Raw genomic sequence first — 16,495 nt, forward strand, 5'->3', positions numbered from 1 at the left:
AAAAACTATCAGTATTACTACGTCAGATGCTGGTTTGGAAATAGCTTTAATGCAATTGATAATTACTGGACTAATAGCTACAATAGATTTAGTGTTAAGCCAAGAAGATAGTAATTTTTTTTTTTTACTACCTTTACGGTTTGGAATAACAGTTGTATTTTCAAAAAGTAAGGAAAATGGGTAAAAGCAACACCATGTGATGTAAACTATAAGATGCCATGGTGTTTATCATCAATTAACTTCTTACTGATAATTACACTTTTTAAAATGTCTGGCAACACTCATCTAGCTTTCATGAAGAAATCTATCCTATGATGGAGTTTAGCGATGACCTAAGGGGACACCTTTGTGGCAAGCGTCCCTTTGGCTTAGAGATGGAAAGTGTCCAACTTAAGCTTTCGAGCTTTCAGTAGAATGATGATAATCACATTTTTCCTCCAAAGTTTCTTGTGACATGTAAGTTCTGTAACAGTGATAGCCAGTTGCGTTTCCTTAGATTTTGCTCTATTTAAGTGTCCATGGATAGCCCTCTGCACACCTCCCCTTACCCCTAATTACTGCCTCACTGACCGCCCCCCCCTTGTGCATGTTAAGCATTGCATGTGCTTTTAATGTGACAGCTATCCAGGAAGCCCTCTGATTCAGTGCCATATCCCCCTCCGCTCCCATCCCTGCTATTTCCAAAGTAGCCCTAGTGAGCCACACCTTCTATTCCATTCTTGTGTAATCCCGTCCCCCAAATCTAGACTGGCCCGACGCAATGACTTGCTCTTGACCGGTAGTGTGTGGCAGGAATGACTCTGTTACTTGAAAGGTTTTTCAGAAGAACCGTGCAGCATATTCTGGGAACATTTGCAATGTTAGCTCTGGGGGAAGCCAGTACTATGCAAACAGTCTGACTACCTTGAGACCGAGGAAGCCCAAGCTAATCATGTGGAGAGACTATGTGGAGAGAGATGCCCAACCAGCATCCGGCTGTTCCAGTCACCCCAGAGAAGGAGCCAGACATGTGAGTGATGAATCCATCATGAATATTCCACCCTGCCAGGCATTCAGATGAAGCCTTAGCTGCCATCTGACTGCAACCATGAGACTCCAAGAGAGAGCGATCACCTAAGCCCAGCCAACCCATATAACCATGAAGGATAATGAATTTCCCTCTAAATCAGTAAGCTTTGTAGTGCTTTGTTATGCAGCGACAGATAACTGGAACACCCACCACTGCAGGACAGGATGCCATGAAGATAGCTCTCCATGTCTACCTTTTGTCAGTCTCCTTGGCTTAAATATGAGAACATGCAACACTTTCTTCTTTTCATATGAAATTTAGTTCTACTGATGGTCATGACGGCTAAGTCATCTCATTGAGAGGATTGTTGGGGCATTTTGAAAACATCCACACTATAGAAACCACTGCTCTGCTTCCCTCCCTTATTCCTCCTCTGTCATGCAGCAGTGTACTTCCTGGACATCATATCACTTGCTGAATGTGCCCAGTATGCTGCTGGGGAGATGCTCTGGCAGCTGCACACATCTGAGACAGATCAGCTTGAAGATAAAGGCAGCAAGGGGCTGAGGAAGAGGCTGAGGATCAGGGCCAGGTGGGCGGGGGAGACACTTGGCCTCTCCCATCTCTTGGCACCAGCTTTCCCCAAAGTCTTTTCCTAAGATCTGACCCTCTCACTGCCATTTCCATTTTTTCAAGGCATGTTAATTCCCTTCTCTAACCTGGGAAAGACACTGGAGAATCCTCTTCCCCCCAAGTTCAATGAGACAAAGTTGGAATTTTTCAAAAGGAACATTTACTAGGAAACTAAAGGGAAACCAAACAATGCAAGAGAACAGAGGCAGAGGTGCAGATGGGCTTGGGGAGTTCAAATCCAGAAACAGCCTCTGGCCACAGCTGGACTGGCTAGGCTAACCTTTCTAGACACAAAGCCACCAGCTGCATGCAGCCGGGCTTCTTTGCCTGCTAGCCTCTCCAAAGCTACATTCTGTTTCACACCAAAAGCCAGTAACATACTCAGTAGTACCCAGGGCTGCTAGCTTTCTGGGCAGGAAGATCTTTGGGGGTAGGGGGGAAACAATAGGCACAGCTGCCCCAGGATCTCCTACCCAGGCTCTTAGTGCCAAGGACATGTCAAAGTTTATTGAGATGGCTGCCTGCTATCTATTGGGGCCAGTCTGGTTTCTCTGGGACCATTCTTCTGGGCTCATCTGCCTGGCTCTAGAGACAGTCTTTCTGCTGGCTATCCTGCTGGCACATGTCCTTCATGCTTTGGTTCGAAACACTGGTAGGTGGAGGATGTCTGGATGGGGAGGAACAGGCAGGGTGGAACTTTGGGCAAGGAAAGTTGAATTCTTCTCACATCATCAGACACAGGCAGAACCTTGGCTTCTCTTTGGATCCAGGTGGTTGAAAGCCAATCAGAGATGGAAATGGACTAGGCAGGCTGGGGAATGCGTGAAGCTACAGTGTAGTAACACTGACTCACACAACCAAAGGCCTCTCTCCTTTTTAGATGTGAAATCCGTGTAGAGTTTCTTGCACCAGGCAGCTGCCACAGTAAGAACTTTCTACAGACATGCAAGGATCCTGCTTCCACCCAGTTAGTCCCACAGCGAAACGTTAATTCAAATGAAGATAATGAGCTTCCGAGGATGTTATCTTGGAGAAGTGGCGCAATGTGTGGTTGGGGTACCTTGCACCCATAATAGGAGAGAGAGGACCACTAGGTAACACCCACCCCCCTTCCCCCGCCCCAAGGTATGCTAAGGCCTTTGGTTTCATTTGTATGGAGGCAGAAGCAATGAGGATGAGGAGCAGAGCTGGCAGTGGGTTGGCTGATGTGGTCACAGAGGAAGCTGCGTAATGAATGAGATACCCGGGGAGAGCCCTTGACCTTCACTCTTGTAGGTATTTCCATTCCCCAAGTGCTATGAAAGTGATATATGTGTCTGGAAGTGAAAGGAAGCCTGTTTGTGGCTGCCCAAGGCTATGCCCCTGGGCTGTTGCATATGGAAATACCCCAGAAAGCACTCAGGCCAAGAAGGTCCAAAAATTGTGCCCCTCAGGGGGAGGGTTGTGTTACCTCTCCATCAACTTATACATAACGGTACACCTGTTCCTGTGGCTGTTCCCCCAGTGGACAAGCATGCTCGGAAAAGGGTATTCCAGAATGCTTATGCCATTGAGACACATGCCTCTCTAACAGAGATGGCTATTAACTTTCATTCTACATTGAACAGCAGTTGCAAGGAAGTGGCTGCTGGCCATCTAGAAAACACGTCAGGGATTCTGACTCCTCAGAATCTGGGTTTAGCACAGAGAGGACTATGATCAACTCTCTGCCATATGCCTGGGAGGGGGCAGTGAATTTGCTGTGAATCAGCCCTCCTTGCACTAGATTTTCTCCAGGGGAACAGCCTGTTTATCCTCTTACTGTCCTGGGGCTATTCCTTGCAAGGCTGAAGCACTTTTTGGGGTAAAGTTATTTTCTGAAGACCGTTATTAGCTCAAAGGTAGTCCAGTGTGAATTGGAATTGCTGCCTATTTAGCACCTGGATATATTTTTAAATATTCTGTCCTTCCAGGGCGTCCAAGCAAATATCATGTCAGAGTGACGTTGCCAGGGCAGGTGCTATGGCCCCATCACCAAGGGCCTCATGTTAATCACTAAGAATCCTAGTGATCGAGGGTACTCTTAGTGTTCTCACTACATCGGGTGGTTTCTTCCATAGTCCGATCGTGTTCTTGGCCGTGACAGCCGTGCTTCCCACACCACTTTAGGCCACTTGAAGATGGCCAGAACGCTCATATTCGCCAAACCTAATCCGGAAAGAGGGCCAGTTATTGCCGTAGTTACAGCTCAGCATTTGGTCACTGGAGTCGTCCGGGTGTTGTTGGATGAGAAAAGTTACTTAAGATCTTTGTAAGGTGGTTGTCCCACTGTGTCCTTGGCACAAACAATCCTCTTACCGATGGTCATCGTTTCTGTAGGAAGAAGAAACAGAAAGAGTGCTTTGGTTTTCATCTATATATATATTTTTTATTTTTCTAAATTGAGGTATAATTAACATATGGTATTATTTTAGTTTTAGGTGCACAACATACTGATTCACAATTCTATATGTTACTCAGGGTTCACCAGGATGAGTGTAGTCACCATTTGTCACCATACAACATTATTATAATATTATGGACTATATTCCCCATGCTGTATTTTTCATCACCATGACTTATTTATTTTATAACTGGAAGTTTGTATCTTTTAATCCTCTTTACCTATTTCAGCCATTCCCCCCACTGCTTCCCCTCCAGCAGCCACCAATTTGTTTTCTGTATTTAAGAGTTTTTTTACTTGTTTATTCATGTGTTTTGTTTTTTAGATTCCACATATAAGTAAAATCATATGGTATTTGTCTTTCTCTGACTTATTTCACATTGCATGATGTTTTCTAGGTCCTCCATGCTGTCACAAATGGCAAGATCTCACTCTTTTTTATGGTTGAATCATAGTTCATTGTGGTGTGTGTGTGTGTGTGTGTGTGTGTGTGTGTGTGTGTATGGGCTGCTTCCATATCTTAGCTATTGTAAATAATGCTGTAATAAACAGGGATGCATATATCATTTCAAATTAGTGTTTTTCTTTGGAATTTTGGAATTTTCTTTGGAGTTTAGTGGAATTATGAATCAATATGACATTTCTACTTTTAATTTTTTGAGGAACCACCGCACTATTTCCACAGAGGCCATACCAATTTGCACTTCCCCCAACAGCACATGAGGGTTCCTTTTTCTCCACATCCTTACCAACACTTGTTATTTCTTGTGTTTTTGATTCTAGCCTTTCTGACAGGTGTGAAGTGGCATCTCATTATGGTTTCGATTTGCATTTCCCCGCTGATGAGTGATATTGAGCATCCTTTCATGTGTTCGTTGGCCAGCTGAATGTCTTCTTTGGAAAAATATCTACTCAGGTCCTCTGCTCATTTTATAATAGGATTATTTGTGGTGGTTTTTTTTGTGTTGAGTTACAAAAGCTCTCTCTATATTTTGCATATTAACCTTTTTTTTCGGATATATTGTTTGCAAATATCTACTCCCATTCTGTAGGTTGCCTTTTGTTTTGTTGATGGTTTCCTTCACCGTTCAAAAACTTTTTACTTTGGTGTAGTCCCAATAGTTTATCTTTGCTTTTGTTTCCCCTTTGTTCCCCCAGTGGACAAGCATGCTCGGAAAAGGGTATTCCAGAATGCTTATGCCATTGAGATGCATGCCTTTCTAACAGAGATGGCAATTAACTTTCATTCTAACATTGAACACCAGTTGCATGCATATGAGGAGACATATCTAGAAAAACAATGCTAAGGCCAATGTCAAAGAAATTACTGCCTGTCTTCTTCTAAAAGTTTTATGGTTTCAGGTCTCACATTTAGGTCTTTAATTAATTTGAGCTTGTTTTTCAGTATGGTATAAAAAAGTGGTCCAGTTTCATTCTTTTGCATGTAGCTGTTCAGTGTTCCCAGCATCATTTATTGAAGTGATGTCTTTTCCCCATTGTATATTCTTGCCTCCTTTGTCATAGATTAAGTGACCAAATATGCATGGGTTTATTTCTGGGCTTTATATTCTGTTCCACTGCTCTGTGTGTGTTTTTATGTCAGTACCATGCCATTTGGGGTTTAGAGGGAACATACCTTCACATAATAAAGGCCACATATATGACAAACTTGAAGCTAAAATGATATTCAGTGGTGAAAAACTGAGAGCTTTCCTCTAAAATCAAGGAGAAGACAAGAATGTCCATTCTCACCACTTTTAATCAACATGGTAAGAAAGTCCTAGCTGTAGCATTCAGACAAAAAAGATATAAAAGGAATCCAAATTGGTAAGAAAGAAGTAAAACTTACACTATTTGCAAATAACATGATATTTTATATAGAAAATTCTAAACACTTTACCAAAAAGCTATTAGAACTGATAAATGAATTCAATAAAGTTGTAAGATACAAATTAATATACAGAAATATGTTGCATTTCTATACACTAATAATAAAGTAGCAGAAATAGAAAGTCAAAAAAAATTCCGTTACAATTACACCAAAAAAAATAAAAGATCCAGCAATAAACATGACCAAGGAGGTAAATATCTGTACTCTGAGAACTAAAACATTGATGAAAGAAATTGACAACAACACAAACAAATGGAGAAATATTCTAATACTCATGGACTGGAAGAATTAATATTGTTATTATGTCCATACTACACAAAGTGATCTAGAGTCAACGCAATCCTGGTAAAAATACCAATAACAGTTTTCATAGAACTATAACAAATAATACTAAAATTTGTATGAAACCACAGAAGCCCTGAATAGCTAAAGCAATCTCTTAAAAGAACAAAGCTGGAGGTATCAGAATTCCAGATTTCAAGATATACTACAAAGCTGTAGTAATCACGCATGTATTTCTTAATGTAGCCAGGCACTGTGATAGATGCTGGGGATACAGATCCCATGAGTAAGACACATACCCCACTCTCAAAGGGCTCCCAGGGGGAGAAGTTACAAGGTGAGAAGCTGAGTAACAGAGGTGTGCGTGGAATGCATAGGAGCAAAGAGGAGGAAAGGACAAGGGGCCTGAGGAGGTCTACAAAGGGGATGCTGAAAAATAAGTTGAGTTGGGCCATTTAGTCTAAAGGAGAGTCCATCAGGAGAGAAGGAGAGAATGCCGTTTTGGCCACGGGAAAGAGCCCATCCAAAGGCATAAAGGCAGGAAAGCATATGGCCCTTGGAGGAATAGGTAGGATTTGGTGTGAGGAGTAGAGAGGAAGGAAATAAGGTAGGAAGAGGAGTGGGTGGGTGGCTGGGGTCTTTGTGGTACAACATCCATTCCTTGTTTTCAAGCTGGGAAGGATGGGCTCATTCAGGGGAGCCCAGACTCAGAGCAGCAGGATCTCTCCTGTCTCACACTCAGTGCAGCATCGATTTAATTTAAACTCAGGGCATGTTCCAATACAGATTAAGGGTATTAATGCTGCCAGCCTAGAGAGAAAGAAAACCAGAGTCGCTCCCAAGGACACAGCACAACAAAAAAACATATGTATTAACTATGGGAGGGCCACAAACATTCTGAAACAGAAATATATGGATTGCATTTCATGGGTCAAATGTTCACATGTGAGGCTCTGACTTAGAGCAAGCAATAAAGCCAGAGCATACGTTGTAGATGGACAGCCGTGTCTGACTGTAACACTTGACTCTGAAGTGTGTGCCTGGCTGTGGGCACACCCAGACCCCTGGGAAAGGGATGTTCTTCTCTGAGTCTAGAAGGAAAGTATGAGTGGATATTTGTCTTATGTTGTGATTCAAAATAACCTTCCCAGACTAGCTGATGCTCTGTAGTAGCCTATGAATAATAGATCTCCTTCCCATTGCATCCCCCCCACATCCAGCAGGATCTTCCCAGGGCCCCTCCTCTCAGTTGTGAGACCCTGCAGGCCCAGCTTGCCAGCCCCTGCCCCTCAGTCCTTTTTATCTAGGCAGGCAAATTGTCAACAGGTTTAGACCCACCAAAGAATTAGTTGTGTTGCTATTAGCCAACTAGGCCATGTACCATATTCCTTCAGTTTTTGAGTGCAGATTATGTGCCAGGCACTAGGATATAAACTTTACAAATCCTTAAACAAAGATCTACGAGTTTCTTTACTGGAGGATACAGACATATAGAAAGATTAATTTGCCCAAAGCCACACTGTTACTAAGTGTCAGAGCTGGAATTTGAACTCAAGACTTCTAACTTTAAAGTCAATGCTTCAGCAATTACATCATTCCTAAATCCACTCTGTAAGTCCAGTCTATACATTTGAGCTTCTGCCTTGGTTTTTCAGATACTGTAACTGAGATGAAGGAACTTTCAGGAACACTAGTCTGAGTCAGTAACATGGAGCAGGTGCCACAGTCCACTTACAGCTTCCAACTTTATTATTCCATTTCTTGGGATTCCCCTGGCTAGTGACCTGCGTGTGTACCTCATTTGCTCCCTCAGCTCTACGTACAACCTCAATCTTCCCTGTTCTCACCTTAGTTTCTCCTCTCCATTTGAACAGCCCTTCACACTGCTTTGGGTAGAGGTCTCCCAAAGTTCCCTGTCTTAGGAACCATCTCTATACCTGGTGTGTTATGGCGTTACCTGAAGCCTGCATAAAGGGCTGGGCTGTGACTTTAGCCAATCTTTTATTAGTCTCCATACCCAGGGATACTATTAGCAGAGCCCACGCTGCCAGGGGCCAGCTCTGACTTGCCTCCATAGCTGGGTTTTGCTCACTTGGTGAGGTTCCTTGCGCATACAACTAGCTGGAGTCAAACTCAGCCTCTGGGAATACTGTGGAGTGGCCTATTCTCTTCTTCTTTAGCTGGGTTGATTTTCCAGGCTCTGATCCTGTCTGGTCCCAGTATCTTTTTGTTCCTACTCTGGACAGTGCCATGAAGGCCCCAGGATGTTTTTGGTCTGCCAGCCCACAAAATTACAGGATAAAGGAATTTCAAAGTCTGCTGGAATGGTAGGGTCATCTCTACCAGGGGTCTTGCAAGAGAAGCTTCTTGGAAATGAACTTCTCCTAGGGAAAGTCAGATATAGAATTCAGGTGTGAAAAAAATAGTTGTTGTCAGAATAGAGAACCCAGAAGTGGACCCTGAACTTTATGGTCAACTAATATTCGATAAAGGAGGAAAGACTATCCACTGGAAGAAAGACAGTCTCTTCAATAAATGGTGCTGGGAAAATTGGACAGCCTCATGCAGAAGAATGAAACTAGACCACTCTCTTGCACCATACACAAAGATAAACTCAAAATGGATGAAAGATCTAAATGTGAGACAAGATTCCATCAAAATCCTAGAGGAGAACACAGGCAACACCCTTTCTGAACTTGGCCACGGTAACTTCTTGCAAGATACATCCACGAAGGCAAAAGAAACAAAAGCAAAAATGAACTATTGGGACTTCATCAAGATAAGCAGCTTTTGCACAGCAAAGGATACAGTCAACAAAACTAAAAGACAACCTACAGAATGGGAGAAGATATTTGCAAATGACCTATCAGATAAAGGGCTAGTTTCCAAGATCTATAAAGAACTTCTTAAACTCAACAGCAAAGAAACAAACAATCCAATCATGAAATGGGCAAAAGACATGAAGAGAAATCTCACAGAGGAAGACACAGACATGGCCAACACGCACATGAGAAAATGCTGTGCATCACTTGCTATCAGGGAAATACAAATCAAAACCACAATGAGATACCACCTCACACCAGTGAGAATGGGGAAAATTAACAAGGCAGGAAACAACAAATGTTGGAGAGGATGCGGAGGAAGGGGCACCCTCTTACACTGTTGGTGGGAATGTGAACTGGTGCAGCCACTCTGGAAAACTGTGTGGAGGTTCCTCAAAGAGTTAAAAATAGATCTGCCCTACGACCCAGCAATTGCACTGTTGGGGATTTACCCCAAAGATTCAGATGCAATGACACCTGCACCCCGGGACACCTGCACCCCGATGTTTCTAGTAGCCTTGTCCACAATAGCCAAACTGTGGAAGGAGCCTCGGTGTCCATCGACAGATGAATGGATAAAGAAGATGTGGTCTATGTATACAATGGAATATTCCTCAGCCATTAGAAACGACAAATACCCACCATTTGCTTCGACGTGGATGGAACTGGAGGGTATTATGCTGAGTGAAGTAAGTCAATCGGAGGACAAACAGTGTATGTTCTCATTCATTTGGGGAATATAAATAACAGTGAAAGGGAATATAAGGGAAGGGAGAAGAAAAAGACTCCTAACTCGGGGAAACAAACTAGGGGTGGTGGAAGGAGAGGAGGGCGGGGGGTGGGGGTGAATGGGTGACGGGCACTGAGGGGGGCACTTGACGGGATGAGCACTGGGTGTTATTCTGTATGTTGGTAAATTGAACACCAATAAAAAATTAATTTATTAAAACAAATAAATAAATAAATAAAAAAGAAATCAGTAAGATTTCACTTTTCACTTAGATTGAGATATATTAAAAATGGCCAATAATACTCAGGCTGAATGTAAGGCACTACGTATTCTCATTGTTAGTGGGGGATATAATTTGTTAGAAACCTTTTGGAGGGATCCCTGGGTGGCGCAGCGGTTTGGCGCCTGCTTTTGGCCCAGGGCGCGATCCTGGAGACCCGGGATCGAATCCCACGTCGGGCTCCCGGTGCATGGAGCCTGCTTCTCCCTCTGCCTGTGTCTCTGCCTCTCTCTCTCTCTCTCTCTGTGTGACTATCATAAATAAATAAATTAAAACAAAAACAAAACAACAACAAAAAAACAAACAAACAAACAAAAAGAAACCTTTTGGACTACAATCTGGCAATTGCAACCAAAATTTAAAATGTTTTTGCCTATTGATACATCTCACCTCTACAGAAGCATTCCCACAAGCATGCAGAGACATACATAAAGAAGTTTCCTCCAGCACTATTTTTATCGGCTAAAAACTGAAAAGATGTATCTTCTTTCAATGGGGCATTCATTAATTATATGATGGTTGGTTAATTATATCAATAATATGGAATACTATGTTAACTTTTCAAAAATGACAAGGAAGATCTTTATAAACTGGTAGGAAAATATGTTCAAGATATATATAAAAATACAAGTTGTCAAACAGCATGTAGATATAACGTGATTTTTGAAAACTACAATAAATAGCTCAACATTTGACTGAAAAAAAAATAGTTGTTGTCACAAAAGAAGGACAATTTTGAGTATGGCATGGGTGAACTTTGCTGTGGCCCAACCCCTCTGTGTGTCTCTTGTGGGGGGAAAGACTGGAAAAACTCAACCAAAGAAAACAAAATATGTAAGTTACAACACTTTTCCAAACTCTTAACCGAACGGGCTGTTTCTCAGGCAAGATTTTTATAAAATGAGGTGTATGGAAGGATTTTTGTATAGTTCAGAAGAGCAGTGACTCAGCAGGGTTTTAAAGGGGAGGAGGGAGGGGTGGTAGAGACTGTGGCACCAGCACCAGAGACAGCAATGGTGGTGCAAACACTGGTGGCCAGAAGGCTGGCCTTGTGGGTTCCTGGGCTGGAACCAAGCCCATCTCACGGGGGCGGAAGCAGCAGTGTCCTTGTTATCTGACCAGTGGCCTCCCTGGCAGCGCCAGAGATTTGGAAAGTATCAGGAACTTCAGTGGCATCAATAGGAAGTAGTGGTTACAATCTTATCAGAACAGAGGGGAATTGAAGTGAATTCAATTGTCCTGAGACACACAGATCCTATTTGAATTAAATTGAATTGAAACCAAAGATGAGAACAGTCTCAATGAAACCTGTAATGTGAAGTGACTTTCGATCATAAAAATGACAGCTGATGTGAGACAGGCCATTGAAACTGACCCCAAATTAAGAACATGAAAAGACTGGGTGGATCATTAGATAATATCTTCCTGTGAATTTGAAAATGGGTTTTGATTACAGGAAGTATCTAAGGGCTTTGAACTAAGAAGCTTGTCAGAAATTGAAGTGACTCATTACATGATTCAATCTTACATGGGCTTATTATCATTAAACTTGTACTTTAAATTTTTATTTAAAAACCATAAAAATCTTGTAATTTTGTTGACTATTACTTAGCCCTGCCATGCAAAACACATGAGGAAATATCATGCCCTGCTGCTTAGAATCTGATTAGTATCTTTATTCTTTCTTCAGTGGCGTTCTTTGTTCATTGCTCCTTACCCCTTTAAAAATCAGGTTAGAGATGTGTGAATGTAACTGTACTTTCAGTCAGAAGACTGGGGTGATAGCCGGAAAAGGGGAATCCACTTGGGAAATAACTACTCTTTGTGGAGCACTCCAGCACTTTGCTCTATCCCAAGAGCTTTGCATAGCTTATCTCTTTCAATTCTTGCCTGGACTCTCTATGATTGAAGCTACAATCACATTTTTTACAGAGGTAACAGTCTGAGAAAGGCCAAATAAAGGTAGTGAATGGCAGAGACAGGATCTGACATCATGTGTTTATGGTTCCAAATGTATGCTCTTAAGTACCATGATCAGGATGGCAAGTCATTGCCCCCTAAATGCTAACTCCATCACAGCACCTTTCTAAAAAGGACTTTCAATTCATTTTCTTTTTTTTTTTAATTTTTATTTATTTATGATAGTCACAGAGAGAGAGAGAGAGAGAGAGAGAGAGAGAGAGGCAGAGACACAGGCAGAGGGAGAAGCAGGCCCCATGCACCGGGAGCCCGACGTGGGATTCGATCCCGGGTCTCCAGGATCGCGCCCTGGGCCAAAGGCAGGCGCCAAACCGCTGCGCCACCCAGGGATCCCAGGACTTTCAATTCAAAGAATAATTCTGAACAGTCCAGACTTTGTAGGAAAGTGTACTAAGACCCACTATCAAGCCAACCAATAGGGGAAAGGTGGTGAGTGTTGGCATGAGTGACGTGTACACTGTTACTGAGAAGGTTCAGCAGAAACAAGCAAGAAGCAAGAGCTGAAAGTGAGGTGTCATTAAAAAGGTACGGGGGAAGTGCTGTCAGAGTTTTCAGATGAAAAGGCAAGTTAGGGAATTATGGCAAGGCAAAACTTACTCTACTTGATGGAGTTACATGGAGGATATTTAGAGTTTGCTACTCCAAGTTTATAATGTATTACATTTATTCATTAGTTCATTCAACAAACATTTATTGAGCACCAGACCAAAGTGCAGACCATTAGAAACTCAAAGATGATCAATGCACACCATACTCTTGAGGAGCTTGCAATTGTCACCAAATGACTAGAGAAACAGGACATTGAGCAAGAAAAGAGTAAATGAGGTCTCATCAAGAAGCTTGACTATAGGGCAGCCCTGGTAGCTCAGTGGTTTAGCGCCTGGAGACCCAGGATTGAGTCCCGAGTCGGGCTCCCTGCATGGAACCTGCTTCTCCCTCTGCCTGTGTCTCTGCCTCTCTCTCTCTCCCTCTCTGTGCCTCTCATGAATAAATAAATAAAATCTTAAAAAAAAAAACAAAGCTTGACTATAGGGGTGTCTGAATGGCTCATTCTGTTAAGCATCTGCCTACACCTCAGGTCATGAGTCCTGGGATCGAATCCCACATCAGGCTCCCTGCTCTGCAGGGAGTCTGCTTCTCCCTCTACCCCTCCTCCCTGCTTGTGGTCTCTCCCTCCCTCTCTCTCAAATAAATAAATAAAATCTTTTTTTTTTTTAAAGAAGCTTACTGTAAGTCCCATGGTTGGGGGGAGGGAGAGAAATAGAGTGCGTATGTGTGTGTGCACATATGCCCACACTCACACAGAATTCCATCTACCCAAATCAAGGAAGAAAAGCGAAAAAAGTTATAAAAACAATTGGGTCAGGGTAAAAGTTGAAATGTTCCTAGGATATATGAGAAGCACTGAATTGTGAAATGAAATCCCACTAAAAAAGCCTGGTGTTATCTTCCACTGACAGTGCAGCTAGCAGAAGCCAACTAGAAGAGACTTGCCCTGTTAATGCAGAGATGGCATTTCCTGGGGGTGGGGGTGGCAATCCAGCCCTTTCCCATATCTGTGCGCAGGTATCCTACCTTTGCAATTTGGGACTCAGACCTTTGAATAACCATCTATAGTCTCAGAACTGATAATTCTGTTCCTGCTCTTTGGAAAATTAACTTTTTAACACCAGAACAGTATAACACATAAGAATTCTAAATGATGAATAATACTTTTGTGTAGGTTATATTTATTTCAGTGCAGTAACACATTTTGTGATCTACTTTATGTTTTTGAGGTAAGTGCTGAATAATACAATATAATAAAATTACCAGATTTATGATTTTAATGGATATATTTAGGATAATCGACTAGTTACATTTATTCAACATTTAAATGCTTAGGAAAATCCAATATGAGTTCATAAATTTATTTTTTGAAGATGCTGAAATGCTTAAGGTAATTTAAATGTATAAGGTTTTATTTATTAGCATTATAAGAGTTAACAGTGTCTGAGGATCTTAAGGACATGGAGATACTCTGTATGATACATGGCATTATATGATGGATAGATTCCACTATATATTTGTGTAAACTCATAGAATGTACAACATCAAGAGTGAATCATGATGCAAACTAGAGACTTTGAGTGATATTGATGTGTCAATGTAGGGTCATCAATTGTAACATATGTACCACTCTGGTGGGGGATGCTAATAGGGGGGAGGATATGCATATATGCACCTGTTATATGGGAACTCTCTATACATTCTACTCAGTTTTTCTGTGTGAGACTAAAACTGCTTACAAAAATAAAATTTAGTTAAAAAAGTTAACAGGGCTTGAGAATAATTTTTTTAACACCTACTGTGTTAGATGTTTGAAGTGTTTGATATAATCACACTTTAAATTTGTGACTTCAGTTTGAAATATTTAGGGAATGTAGCCAATCGATTGCTTAAATGGTGCTTACATAGTAGGAGAATTTTATGTTAAATTATAAGGCTTTTTCTTTAATTTGGAACTTTTAAGGGAATTTGATTAAGTGTGAAATTAGTGTTTAGCAGTTTAGGGAAGTATAATCTGTCAAATTAATGAGCTAATTGAGAATTAAACAAAGAACAAATGAAAATGAGCATTTTAATTTCAAAACAAAATGACTGGATTTATAAATCATCATAATAGTTAATGTTACATAGCATTTCATATGAACTATTCTAAGAATATTACATCTGTTAATTTACTTGCTCCTCGCCACAATTCTCTGACGTGCGCATACTCTTATTATCCCCATTTTACAGATGAGGAAGTCAAAGTACATTATGTAAAATGACTGCTTTATCAAGTGCTACAGAATGAATTCTGTACCCCACAAAATTCATATATTGAAACCCTAACCTCCAATGTGATGATATTTTCAGGTAGGACTTTAGGGTGAGATGAAGTCCTGAGGGGTAGGGCCCTCATGATGGGCTTAGAGCCCTTACAGGAGATACCAGAAAGCTAGTGCTCTCTTTCTCTCTTTCCATCACCACACAGGGAGAAAGCAGCCATCTGCAAGCCAGGGAGAGAGTCCTCACCAGAACCCAACTATGCCAGTACCCTGACCTTTGACTTGCAGCTTCCAGAAATGGGAGGAATAAGCATCTGTTGTGTATACACACCCCACCCCCTAGTCTATGGTATTTTGTTATGGCAGCCCAAGCTATAGCACCAAGTGCATCAGTGTCCTGGGGTTTTCATAACAAAATACAATAAACTGGATGGCTTAAAACAATAGGAATTTATTCTCTTCCAGTTCTGGAGGCCAGAAGTCTGATTTCAAGGTGTCAGGGGGCCCTTCCTCTTTCCAAAGGCACTCCAGAAGAATCCTTCCTTGCCTCTTCCTGGCTTCTGGCAGTTGCCAGCAATCCTTGGCATTCCTTGGCTGATAGCAGTATCACTCCAATTTCTGCTCCACCATCACCCTGAATTCTCTTTGTTGGCTCTCTTTGTGCCTTCATCACATGATCTGCTTATTATAAGGACACTAGTCATTGGATGTAGGGCCCGTTCTAATCCAGGATGATGTCATTTTTAAAAAAGATTTCATTTTAGAGAGACATAGAGAGTGAGCACAGAGGAACAGACTCCCCACTGAGCAGCGAGCCCCACATGAGGCTCAATCCCAGGAGCCTGAGATAATGACCTGAGCCAAAGGCAGATGCTTAACTGACTGAGCCACCCAGGCACCCCTGGTATGACATCATTTTAACAACTAAATATATCTACAAACACTCTATTTCCAAGAAAGGTTCAGGGTAGGTTAGGATTTGGGAGGACACCATCAACCCAGTATCTCATTCCACCAATTGAGTTGATAAACTCAATGTCTGTTTTCAGTCCTCATATTCTTTGTCCTATTGGCAACATCTAATCACTGCCTTGTCTTGGACACAGTATCTTCTCTCCTCTTTGGACACTCCTGGTTTCCTGACTACTTCAATGATTCTCTCCTTCGCAGTCTCTGTTGGTTTCTCTTCTTTTTCCTCCCTTTAAGTATTGGAATGTCCTTCAGCCCTTGGACCCTTCTCTTCTCCATTTATATGTTACAGTGTCTGCCTGACCTTTCTCTGAAACTCTAGGTTTTTGCATCTAACTTCCACTTGATGTCTCCCTGTAGATATCTAAGAGATGCTTCACACTTGGGAGGGCCAACTTCTGATTGCCCTACATGGGTGCTCCACCTGCTGTCTTCTTAGCCCAGGTCTAAAATGTTGAAATCATCCTTCACTTTTCTCTGTCATATCCTATATCAGGAAATCCTATTAGGTCTCCTTCCAAAAATATATCCAGAATGTAACCATCGCTCACCACTACCCTGCTTCTACACCAGTCCAAGCCTCTACAGTTTCCATCTGGATAATAGCAGTAGGCTCCTAGTAGATCTCCCCCTTCTACCCCACCCCCTAAGGTCTATTCTCAAC

The 16,495-nt window shown here is 41.9% G+C and overlaps 1 protein-coding gene across 1 annotated transcript in view; it reads right to left on the reverse strand.

The window, feature by feature from the left end:
* Positions 1-1,806: 1,806 nt before the first annotated feature.
* SYT9 (synaptotagmin 9) overlaps positions 1,807-16,495 on the reverse strand; it is a 193,078-nt gene continuing 178,389 nt past the window's right edge. Inside the window, exon 7 of the mRNA XM_055317550.1 lies at positions 1,807-3,994. Coding sequence (XP_055173525.1) covers positions 3,986-3,994 — 9 coding nt within the window. The 3' untranslated portion in view covers positions 1,807-3,985. The remainder of the gene's footprint in view (positions 3,995-16,495) is intronic.

This window comes from Nyctereutes procyonoides, unplaced genomic scaffold (genome assembly GCF_905146905.1).
Source record: "Nyctereutes procyonoides isolate TBG_1078 unplaced genomic scaffold, NYPRO_anot_genome, whole genome shotgun sequence".
Lineage (NCBI taxonomy): Eukaryota > Metazoa > Chordata > Mammalia > Carnivora > Canidae > Nyctereutes > Nyctereutes procyonoides.